Source organism: Mauremys mutica, chromosome 8 (genome assembly GCF_020497125.1).
Source record: "Mauremys mutica isolate MM-2020 ecotype Southern chromosome 8, ASM2049712v1, whole genome shotgun sequence".
Lineage (NCBI taxonomy): Eukaryota > Metazoa > Chordata > Testudines > Geoemydidae > Mauremys > Mauremys mutica.
The window spans coordinates 24,659,519-24,671,815 of record NC_059079.1 but is presented as its reverse complement, the minus strand read 5'-3'; the positions used below and the strand labels follow the sequence as shown (position 1 = coordinate 24,671,815).

Genomic DNA, 12,297 nt, shown 5'->3' with positions numbered 1-12,297 from the left:
AAATTATAGACTCTAAAATACATTTTTTCTTCTTTAGCAAGCCAAGGAAATGGTATTGGAGTTGATTCGTGATCAGAGTGGCTTTAGAGAGGCGCGCAATGAATATGGGTCAAGAATAGGAGGAAATGAAGGGATAGATGTACGTATGGTTGAAAATCTATTGTTCACTGTGTACTTTGAGACTGTTTAATAATGTTAAAAGCTAGTTAATACCAATAATAGCTCTTTAACTGTATCCCAAAGTGGTTATGGCACGTAGGTATCACTTGCTCACCACTGTACTACTACTACCTCTTTGTGGAATGCAGCAGCCATCTTGTGCCAGCAATAATGAACAGCAGATTCTGTTGCTTTGGAGGTGTTTTAATTCTTTTAAGAGGAAGTGAAGAAAAATCTAGTTAAAACCATAGAGTGAAGAATGTAATTACACAAATTGGAATTTGGGAAGCACATAGGTGTTTAATCCTAGCTGTTGTAAAAGTCATGGAATTGTAAATGATCGTGAGTGGTGAGGGTTCCTGTTGGAGTTATTGTTTGACACCGGTATCCTAGGCCCCCTAACACCTTCTTCAGGCATTGGCTGGGGGAAAACCACCATCTGCTGAAGTGATGCCTCTATCACAATCTGTGGTATCTGGAATTTATTTCCCCTTTTTTGGCCAGTCCATCCATTTACTGGCTAGGATCATGATTCCATGGTTGCTTAGATTTGACAAGATTGCAGGCTGACGTATGGTTGGTGACCAGTTCAATTTTCCAGTATTCCTTTTTATTGTGGTCTTTGGTAGGAATATTTGTTGTTTCAAGATATTTATTGATGATGTATTCTCTTAAGGTCCCAATACCACGATTTGCTGTTGGTATTGTAATTGGAAGAAATGGAGAGATGATAAAAAAGATACAGAATGATGCTGGTGTTAGAATCCAGTTTAAGCCAGGTGAGTGGAGGGTGTGTGTGTGTGTGTAAATGTTAATCAATTTAGCTTTATTTTTAAGTAAAACATGGCTTAATTTAAATATTACATTCTTATTCCAGATGATGGAACAACTCCAGATAGAATAGCCCAAATTACAGGACCTCCAGACAGATGTCAACATGCTGCAGAAATTATTACAGACCTCCTTCGAAGTGTCCAGGTTAGCTAATATTAATAATATTTTGTGCAAAAAGTAAAATTTCAGCTGAGTTAGGAAAAATCCATGTGTTGGCTGTCTGTCCATTTTAATAACCTTACTTAATGGTAGTTTTTGGTTCTGTGTGGAAAACTGAGCATGGATTATAAAACATCCTTGTTTGCACTTCTTAAGTGTCAATGAGGTTACTCTCTTTTTTTTTTTTTTTTTTAAGTCAGTTTAAAGCCCACAGCAATGTCTTGTCCTGGCTATTCTAGAGCTACTTTTATTGAGTTGACAGTTGTCTGTTAGTGCACTACCTGCTTTTAATCAATCATAATCTTGTGGTTACTAACCCCTTATCTAATCATTGGCTAACAGTCCCACCATTACATCTGAAATAGGCAGGCAATAATGTTTTGCTGTATTGTGAGGAACTCTCATTTTCCCTGTGAAATCAATCTGGTTTTTGCCCTACCACACTATTTTTAAAGTTTTAACTTTTTTTAAAAATGTGGGTTGGGACAAAAGGAGTGATTTCAACGTTTTTATGTTCTCTGTCTGTGAATACCTCCCTCCCAGCTGCAGAAATTCAGGGTACTGTATGTGGTTGTCTTCTTTTAAACACACAATTGCTGCTGTATTTTTTTAACTGCATGCTTCAGTTGTGCATTACCTTCTGCTCAGCTCTTCAAGGGGAGCTATGTTTAGTGCATATGCTTCAGCTATGTGCTAAATCAGATGCAGGAGCATAAAAGCTTCCTATGCAGACTTTTCTGACCAGGGCACTGAAGGCCAGCACAGTTACCCCCTTATTTATGTGCATGTGTGCGCACACAAAACTGGAATGTGCTTTTTTCCCCATACCTTTCTGAACCCTGTCCCCTATATCCAGCCACTATTGCCTTCCCTCCCATCTCTTCACTTCCACCTACTGGATGTCATGTGGTCTTCCCTCCCTCCTTTTGCACATTAGAGTGATTTTTGAGGAAGACCACTGGACTCCTGTGGTATGACAGAACTTGGGGTAATCTGGAAATGAAGCAGGAACATAAAATGAGTGAAAGCACTTCAGTGAAAAATCCTTACTCAACTAAATGTTAACTATATACGTTACTGGTGTGTGTGTATGTGTGTGTGTGTATACAAATAATAAAGCCTCTTAAATGTATTAATCTGACACTTGTTAGTTGGCAGTGGGCTTTGTTCTAGAGTCACCTGTTGTCACTAATGAATTAATTGTGGTAAATGAGGCAGTAAGTTTTAATAGTGTGTGCTAACTTGTAGCTTTCCCCCCATTAGGCTGGTAATCCTGGTGGTCCCGGACCTGGTGGTCGCGGAAGGGGCAGAGGCCAAGGCAACTGGAACATGGGGCCTCCTGGTGGATTACAGGAATTTAATTTTATTGTACCCACTGGAAAAACTGGATTAATCATTGGAAAAGGCAATATATTTTAAATTAAAATATATTCTAACTAGAAATCATAGTACTTAATGTTTTTGTGTAATTAATTATGCCAGAAATCTTTGCAAAAGTGCATTGATTTTTTTCAGTTTAGTTTAACAATGTAATCACATTGTATCCATGTTGATTAATGCAACACTAATTTCCTTTTTCTTTAGGAGAGAGTGGTTGTTTCTGGTAGCCAGAGTAATGTGCATCTTGCTAAGATTATTTAAATATAACAAGAAGTCTGAAGTTTTTAAAACTAAAGGCTGAAATGTTTATCTTTTACATTCTTCCAGTTGGTGCAAGTGCAAGTAACTCTTCTTCATCCAGTATGATCTTAATTTAGACTTTCCTTATCACACATACTGTAATTGTCACAAGAAATCTCTGCACTTTTCAGCAAACATCTACTAAAATTAAGTCTCATTACTAAGATTTTTTTTACCTTCACAGAAATATCACAATTTATAGAAGATACTAGGCTTTGAAATATTATAATTAAAACTTAAGATGCACTACACTGTCATGCACTGTCAAGAGATATATACTCTTGATTGTTACCTATGTCTTTTTATTTACTCATTTGTAATGAGTCTTTCAGACACTACAAATTATTGATCTGTTGTAGTTCATCTTTTGACTTGTTATACTAGTGCATGGTTTAAATGGACACAAGCTTGCATCTCCCATCCGAAAACTGTGTAGCTATTAGTGTTAAGTAACATCTGAAATTAGTGCAAATGGAGGAGACTAGAGGGAAATGTTCTTTTCAGTTAGTTTACTTGTGCGCAGTTGGTAGCACATGTTCAACAATTAACTTCACTGTTTGGTCAGTTGCATTTTCTGTCATCCATACTAATATGATGACACCATTCATGCACTGCTCTAGAGGAGCTCAGGTATGTGCTCTTCAACAGACTGGAAAAAATCTTGTGGGTTTTTTTTTGGTCTGTTTTTTAAAGCACATTATTTGGAAGGTGGGTTTTTCATTAGTTAGTTAAAATTGTGTCCTTTTAAATTCAAGTTGCGGTTCTTTCTTTTTGTGCATTCTTTGTTTTTCCCTGTATTGTATCTTGTTCTTAGTATTACATAACTCGCAACTAAATCTTTTTTCTCCCTTCCTCTAGTATTTTTTTAATTAACAAAATCTACTGATTTCTATATGCATAATTTATCTTATTGAACACTTCTGTGAAGTGTGTATATCTGTATATAATTTTAGACATCTGTGGCTCTTGCTGTCGAATACTTTGTTACAGTTTAAATAAGTGACAGGTCTGCATATGCAAGAAAAGCACTATTCTGTGACTTCCTTGCTGAGCTGGTTTTCAGATACTGATATTGTCTTGCAGTCTCTTCCCTTGGGGCTGGTGTTTTGTTTGCTTTTTGGGGTGTGTGTGTGTGTGTTTGTATACCTTGTGTAACTGAAAAGAATAGATAGGTTATCAACTCTGTAATTCAGTAGTTTTCTTACTTTCTTGTAAATGGCTTTTGCCTATACCTTATTTAGTATGTAAGTTGAATGTCTTGCCATCAAAGGTGGATGTTTTGATTACAGGTGGTGAAACTATCAAAAGCATAAGTCAGCAATCTGGGGCTAGAATAGAACTTCAGAGAAATCCTCCACCAAATGCAGATCCTAACATGAAGTTGTTTACCATCCGTGGGACACCACAGCAAATTGATTATGCTCGGCAACTTATAGAAGAAAAGATTGGAGTGAGTATTCGGGGAGGCATTTTTAATTGCTGTAAAGGCCCACTGGTACACTCATACCTTATTGCTTCAAGATGCAATTGAGAGAATATAGGAAGTTGAACGGAATGGCTGTAGCTGCTTTCTATTTCTTCCCTCTTCTAGGTTGCTTATTCAAATGTTATTCATTGGTTGATAGTAACTAAAAGCTGTTGTTAATCAGCACCTGATTATGTTTACATGTCTCATTTTACAATCGCATACTAATTTGCACTTTTCATGGTAGTCTGAGAGGTGAAGGATTAAATGGGAAGATGATAGGATGACCGTTTTCCACGTTGCAGTTTTTGCTGTTCCTGTGCAGTGGATAATGAAGAATTTGACAGCCTAGGAGACCAATTTGGGTCCACTAAACTATTAAGTTTAAAAAAAAAAAAAGAGCTACATTAAACACTTAACTTAAATCTTTACAAACTCCTCTTACTCTCTTCATGTAGATGTCTGTTTCAGTCATGGCTCATAATGTAGTCTTGCTGCTTTTTCTATTCATTTTTGTTTGTCTACACATAGTTATAATTTCTTATTGACTTATTTTATTTTCAGTTTTTGTGCATCTGAATTTGTAATTGAGTATCTAAGTATGCAAACAGTGAGCAATTGGACTAAAAAAACTGTATTGATTTTTATACAATGCTCAGCATAGCTCATGCGTAGTTGGTAATGTTCTTTTTTGCAGAGAATTGAACTGAAATGTTATCCTTTGATTAAAAGTAAAACTTGTCACATTTAATTTTTCTAAATGAATTCTCTGGTTGAAATGAAGAATGACTTGATTTATATCTTCATTCAGAACATTCATATTCTCTGACTTTTTTTAATCCTATTAGTAAAGTTTAAGCCAGTGGTTGTCTAATTACTGTCTCTAAATCATCAGTTGTACATGAACATAAAGACCTTTCTGGAGGTCAACATAATGAAGTATTTTTTGATTTTTTTTGAATATCTTGATATTTTAAACCCACTGTTGTTGGTTATTAGGAGAGGTTGCCCATAAACAGTGTGGGTGTTGGTGGGTGTGGTCCTTGAGAACCAAATCAATGGGAGGAAGGCATTGGAGTGCTAGCTAGGAAAGAATTCCTAATGAATCAGCACTTGGAAAGAAAAGTTTAGTAGAGAACACCCGGGTGAAACCTTTTAGATGAACCTCTATTGGAATTCAGACTTATGTTTCCAGTGTGTGAAAACATGGGGGTCATTCTTCCCCTGCCCACTTCTTTCCTGTTATAGGGTCCAGTAAATCCTTTGGGTCCACCTGTTCCTCATGGGCCCCATGGTGTTGTTCCTGGCCCACATGGACCTCCTGGCCCACCAGGTCCTGGCAATCCTATGGGACCTTATAATCCTGCTCCTTATAATCCAGGGCCTCCTGGTCCCGCACCTCAGTAAGTAACACTTTAATTATCTTATTTTTTTCAAAAGGTGATTCTCAAATTGGATTTCATTGCATGTGGCTCTTTGTCTTTTACAGTGGTCCTCCAGCCCCATATGCTCCACAAGGGTGGGGAAATGCCTATCCACACTGGCAGCCACCAAATCCACCAGATCCAGGTAAGAAATTGAGTCTTTTTTACAAAAAGTTGTGTTCAGGCACACATTCAATGCATGATTGTACATGGCCTGCTTTTAAAAGTATGTTTTTATTTGTACGAGTAAATCTGAAAAGCTGTTTCTCTTTGGAATGTACTTCATTGATATCCACTCTGAATGTGCAATTCTACATATACCATGTGTTGGTGGTGAACTGTGGAAAATCAGTTGCCAGAAAAAGCTGGACTATACTTTCTTCTTGTTAGGGAAAGCATAACATTGGGGGCATGCATCCCAATTTCACTTCCGTTTTCCTAGTCAGTTGGATATCAGGATTATTTATGGTGTTGAAATGAAGTTTTCTTTTCCTATTAAATTCGCCTTTTGTCTTTGTGCCCATTTTCTTCAGAGAGACCACTATGTCAGATTCATTGCTCTGAGGTGTTATGCTTCTGTGATCCTCTCCAACAAATAGATTTGGAGTTTTACATTTGACATTACAATGTCCCTTCTAATTTATTAGTGAACATGGTTTCTCACTATTTCTGCTGTAACTAATTTTTTTTCCGAGTAAGTGGTGGTGATTCAGATGAAATTGGAGCAATTTAAGGGGCTTAAACTTTTCATGTTTCTCTTCCCTGTTTTGAGGGGTGGGTATTCTTCAGAACTTTTCAGTCCCTATTCTAATTTAATTGAAGTTGTTAAGGATCATCAGGTTCTAGGATTTCATTCTCAGTACTTAATTATTTTGTTCATAATAATATTCTGAAGTCCATTCTCTTTTTAGAAATCTTCAACTGAAGAAACTTTGAAAATAATCACAGTCTCTATTTATCATCGTATTGAGAAATTGATTTTTATAGGAGGCAAATATTCATGGTGTTACTCTTCCAAATGCAAACATCATAAATGCAGTATTTTCAGTTTTGCATTGCCTTTTTTTAACCTTGGGCACATGTTTGTTTGCAGAATATTTACATTTTGGCAGAGCACGAATATGATTTTGAGGCTCTGTTCCTACTGTCTATTGTACAAAAGATTCATCAATAATCCCAACTAGTGCTAGTTGAAAATTTTTCTCTCAAAACCATTTTTGAATGAAAATTGGATGTTTTAGAAAAGAAATTTGCTTCGGTGGAAAAAGTCTAGCTTTCAATTGAAAAACCAAGCGTGAGTAAATGGGAATATTTTTCAGTTTTGGCTGCAAATTGAAAACTTCCAATTTGAAATGCTGCTGTTTTATGGGTGTGTCAAGCTACATCCGCACTAGAAGCGCTGCAGCATTGCAGCTGCACTGATGCAGCTGTGCTGCTGGTGATAATGCTCTTAGCCGATGGGAGAGCTCTCCTGTTGGCCTAATTTCTCCACCTCCCATGAAGGGGAGTTGGCAAGAGAAGCTCTTCTGCCAACATAGCGCTATCTGAACCGGCGCTAAGGTTGGGTGGGGGTGTGGATTATTCATACCCGAGTGACGTAAGTTTTACCAAAGTAAGTTCTAGTGTAGACAAGGTCATAGTTTCTCATTCCCTTTCTGGACTATAGATCCTGGGGTACACTACAGCTGGGGACACCTATGATGTGTAGATCAACAGGAGGGGGACTGTGGTGAAGATATGGGATATGTAGTCTAACCAGGAGCCTGGGCTGTAGAGAATAGGGACATGAGGCACCCAAACCTTAAATTCCATTAGTCACTACAGCATTTTCAAATTGAAATTTTGTTTTAAACCAAAAAAAAAGAGGGGGAAGGGGCCTTTCAGTTATTCACCAGAAGTCAACATTTTTGGCGGGGCAGTCAATTTCTGACCAATTCTAGTCCTGACACAGCAATTCTAATGATGGAGAACTTTTGGCCATCTCTACTGTGAGCAGTTCTTTTTGCTCATTTTACTGGTCTTTCAGTCAAGCATCTTCAAATTCTAGTTTTCTGACATATGTAACAGCACTGGAGATGCAGATGTAGTAATGCATATAAAATGTGCCCATCTTCAGTTCTTTAAAGCAGAGCTATTCAAAGTAACTTTTCTCTGACAGTTTCCTTTGATGGGGCTAGAGTTCATTTCATCCTTTTTCTGTTACACACTAGAGAGCACTGTAATCAGTTTACATCTATGGGTAGCCCAATTCAAACGTTCAGTAAATTAATTTGTGAACTGCATGGGAGTGCGGAAGCAAAAGAATGACAAACTTTGAACTTGGTGTTTGTATTCTCTCAGTAAACATTCACTGTTCAGTCAAGGAGTGACTCAAATTACAGTTAGGGTTGGCATTAGGATGGTGCAGGTGTTAGCTTGGTACTGTCATAGAGATCATAGGATCAAACTGAAATATTGTAATTGATTAACTGAACTATAGTATCAGTGTTTTAGAATAAGTAGGAATCAATGGACCAGATCCTATCCCTTGTTTTGCTCTGTTCTGTAGCCACAAAGCAAACTAACTGGCTACACAAGAATTCCCCTAGTGCTGGGATAGGGCTGGCATAGCAGCTCCTACACTACCCCCTTTCAGCAACCCTTTCCCTTTCACCACACCTTCCAAAAAAAAGTTAAATCTCTCTAAATTGTTCTTTGGGACCAGCCAAAAGTCTTAAATGTTCTCCCTGAGATCTGGCCCAGTGTTTTAAAATACTTGACTTCAAAATTCTTACATTTAGAACGTACTGTTTTAGTGTTGTGTGCATTTTCAGTATTTGGCTTTCGTTTTCTTGTAGTAATATTTCATTGTTTTCTGTTTCTTTTCTAGGTTCTCTTTTCTCCTCTGCTCTATCCTATTAATTCTCTCCAGAGCACCTATTTAATTCTCTCCATCTGTTCAGTTTGTGTTGCTCCCTCACTGTTTTCGTCTGTGGGTGCAGTTTCAACCATCCTTTTCCCATATGCTTAGTTCTGACTTGAGAATCCCAGTTGTAGTTTTTTTTGCCTCCAACTCTGTTGATCAGCCATCCATGTTCATATACAAGTATCCATAAGCTTCAAGAACACACATCACATTTTTTTGCTGAGCCACATGAAGTTTACCAGTCCCTGATGTGCCTGAAACCTTCTTTTTGTAAACTGGTTTTGTAATTATCTTCATGTTGTTCAGCAGAAAGAGTGAATTGTTCCTAAAAGGTGAATGTGGATAAATGGGAGAACCAAGGGGATTGGAAGCAAAGACATTTGAGACTCTAGTTATAATTAAAAATAATGGATGGAAGGGAAAGAGATGATGAGATATGTAGAAGGTGTAACAGTGGTTATGTGGTTTATACTTTTTAACAGCTTAAACTGTAAAATTGCCTGATATTCATAGTTATGCAAGGATGTGCATTCAGGATCTTGGGATACTTGTTGCATATTCCAAACGATTAACACTGTCATTAATTTTTAACAGGGAAAATAGGTTAATTGCAAACCTATGCCAAATCTTACTTAAAAGAATGAAACTCCATTGCTAAAACCATCTCACTATATCCATACTTACCCCAAAATGATGCTGTTAGTGTGAGGTTACATTGGGAAAACTTTTGTTGAAATTCTGAATTATATTAATTGAACAAAACAAAAAATGTCAATGTTACAGAGCTATGGACATTTTAAATTTAAAAAAAAATATTTGAATTCCCGGACCACACCTCTAACAATGTACATTTTATAATTAGGCTTCTAAAACACCCATAAGTCAGCAATATTGTACAAAAGTACACTTTGCAGCACATATGTAATTTACTATACTCACACACCCACCCACCCACCCACGACAGATTGTGTGCTGTAATAAGAAAACATGACAACGAAGCTGACTTGGTTAACCTTAGCTCAGAAATTTTTTCATTACCTCCATTTTTAATGTATTTGTGTTTAATATAACCAAATTCAGTTGATCTTAATGGGTTAAAATGAATTTACAATATACATATAGCTATGTTTAAATATTAAATATTTTATTAAGATTTCTCAGAAGAAAAATTAGGAATGCCAGAAAAAGACTTGATCTGTAAGAATTTTTTACAAAGCCTACTGCTTACACAATATATTACAAGTGATGGTTTATTTCTTAGGTAAACCAGGAACCGATCCCAATTCAGCAGCATGGGCAGCTTATTATGCTCACTACTATCAGCAGCAAGCACAGCCGCCACCTGCAGCCCCTCCTGGTGGACCACCTACAACCCAAACTAATGGACAAGGTACACAGATCAATCTGTTACAAGGAAAAACTGCTCATTGCTGAAGGAAAATAGTAGCCCACCTAGACTTTTATATTGTTACTGTTGGTTGGGTTCACCCATACAAGGGCTAATTTATTGCATATTAGCCTATTGTGTTAGAAAATCCTTTACTTCTAGTGCCAAAGCTATAAACTTACAGCTTTGCTTCAGGTTCATGAGTGTTAGGAATAATGTTTAAAATAGTGGTTCTCAACCAGAGGTACGCGTACGCAGAGATCTTCTGGGGGATACATCAACTCATCTAGATATTTGCCTGGTTTTACAACTGGCTACATAAAAAGCACTAGTGAAGTCAGTAGAAACTAAAATTTCATACAGATAAAATGAGAAAGTAAGCACTTTTTCCATAGTAGTGTGCTGTGACACTTGTGTATTTTTATGTCTGATTTTGTAAAGCAAGTAGATTTTTAAATTTACAGGTGCAAAATCAATTGATATGTCTGGTTTAAACCAATATGAGAGTCCAAGCACAAAGTCATACTAGTTTAACTAAATCAGTATAAAATCACACCGTGATTTATATCTGTACAACTTCGTGTGTGCACCTGGTCTAAAATATTTTAGACTGCAAGTGGCATTTGCACAGCGTGTGAGAGTTAGATTTTTTTCATTCTTGAGAAATTTAAAGTATTAAGTTTTGATATTAGTTATTATAGATATTGATATTAAGTATTATTGTGTACAGTTTTGTTATTTTAGCATTGGCTAGTAAATAAGCTTATTTTTATAGTGTGTTGTAGCAGATTAATTGCATTCATAGGTAAATTATATGTAAATATTTAAGCCATTTTTTGTTTCAAATTAATAGCTGTATGCTTGGAAAAGTTGGTATACAACAGTTTTGTTTAAATATAACTTAATTCATGCATTATGTTTACTTACTGTAAATCAGGAGAACAACCAAATCCAGCACCAGCAGGGCAGGTTGATTACACCAAAGCTTGGGAAGAGTACTACAAAAAAATGGGTATGTTCATTTTTGGTTTGTTAAAAAAGTAGATCTTTTGTAAGGGGAAAATGGTGTTCACATTTGATTTGGCAGAGTTTTAGCAATAAAAATATAACTGTATAATACCACAGTCAATTGGCGTAGGTTCTTCTATTGTAGTAATTGAGCATGTTGTGCCAGGAAATCTGACTGTAATTAAAATTTTAAGATATCTTTTCATTGTGCTAGTGATCAGCAATGGGCAATGTTCCACATTTGGGGAGGGAAAGTGTATATTTCTTCTTAAATTCTTTTACTCCCTAACTGGTGTTGAGGAACCAGATGTAGAAGTGTTTTTGATTTGTTTTTTTTAAACCAAGCAAACATGATTTCCGAGAAACTACACTGTAATATATGAGAGATCCCGTATTTAATTGTTGAGTGGAAAAGTAGCATTATTTTTTAATCTTTTTCAACTTAAATACATATTTTTAAAAATCTTTCAATATTTGGAGATCATTCTTTTATGTTTCCTTTGGGAATCTGGAAATTCGAGGTGCGTTTTATAAAGCTGTTGTATGTCTTCCTGGTTTGGAAGTTCATCTGTTTAACATTTGCTCTTAGATGACCACTTACGTCTTCTTATTTTTATTATTGTCTTTTGTTTACTCTAGCTTTTTATAATAAAGCTTGCTACAAATGAATGCCATTTCTATAGGTTTTATATGGCATGTCATTTTTTAAATCTGTTATTAGCTGTTGAACACCTAAGTGCTATAAACTAAATCATAAAGATAGTGCTTGTTCTTTGCTTTGACTAGCCTTTTTAAAAAAATAAAAGTGAAACTTGTGATTCTTTGAAGGGATATGTGTTTCACTTTGTTGTTTAGTTGTCAGTCATTTCCTTATTTTTCCTTCCTTGAATAAGGAAGGAATATTTGGCACTGATGTGTCAGACCTGCCAGTAGGTGCTAATTCACTTTTCTGGGTCATGACCTTTTCTCCCATTTTGAACATAATCTCGTTCATGGGGCTCAGCCTTATCCTTAGGCATACTCCAGAATTTCTGCCTCTGGCCATGCAAATAATAGCAGCTTTGATTTCTCACTTTTTCCATTACCGTACTTGTGTTTTAAAAAAAGCAGACTTTGGAATAGCAGTGAGCAGTATTTCTCTTCTTTTCAGTCCTCATCCAGGGGCAGTTTTTAGGGGCATCGTGCTCCAAATTAAATCATCCATCAGGCTCCTTTACTTCTATTTCTTCTTTTCCTGAGCATGATAGTCGTGACCAGATGGAGTAGATGAAACGTG

The 12,297-nt window shown here is 36.4% G+C and overlaps 1 protein-coding gene across 16 annotated transcripts in view; it reads left to right on the top strand.

Annotated features, from left to right (window-relative positions):
* FUBP1 (far upstream element binding protein 1) overlaps window positions 1-12,297 on the top strand; it is a 55,113-nt gene that overhangs the window by 10,057 nt on the left and 32,759 nt on the right. For all 16 annotated transcript variants that reach the window (XM_045026379.1, XM_045026378.1, XM_045026384.1 and 13 more), the window contains 9 exons: window positions 38-139; window positions 836-938; window positions 1,037-1,137; window positions 2,416-2,557; window positions 4,122-4,282; window positions 5,546-5,700; window positions 5,787-5,866; window positions 9,888-10,016; window positions 10,951-11,025. In XM_045026379.1, coding sequence (XP_044882314.1) covers window positions 38-139; window positions 836-938; window positions 1,037-1,137; window positions 2,416-2,557; window positions 4,122-4,282; window positions 5,546-5,700; window positions 5,787-5,866; window positions 9,888-10,016; window positions 10,951-11,025 — 1,048 coding nt within the window. The remainder of the gene's footprint in view (window positions 1-37; window positions 140-835; window positions 939-1,036; window positions 1,138-2,415; window positions 2,558-4,121; window positions 4,283-5,545; window positions 5,701-5,786; window positions 5,867-9,887; window positions 10,017-10,950; window positions 11,026-12,297) is intronic.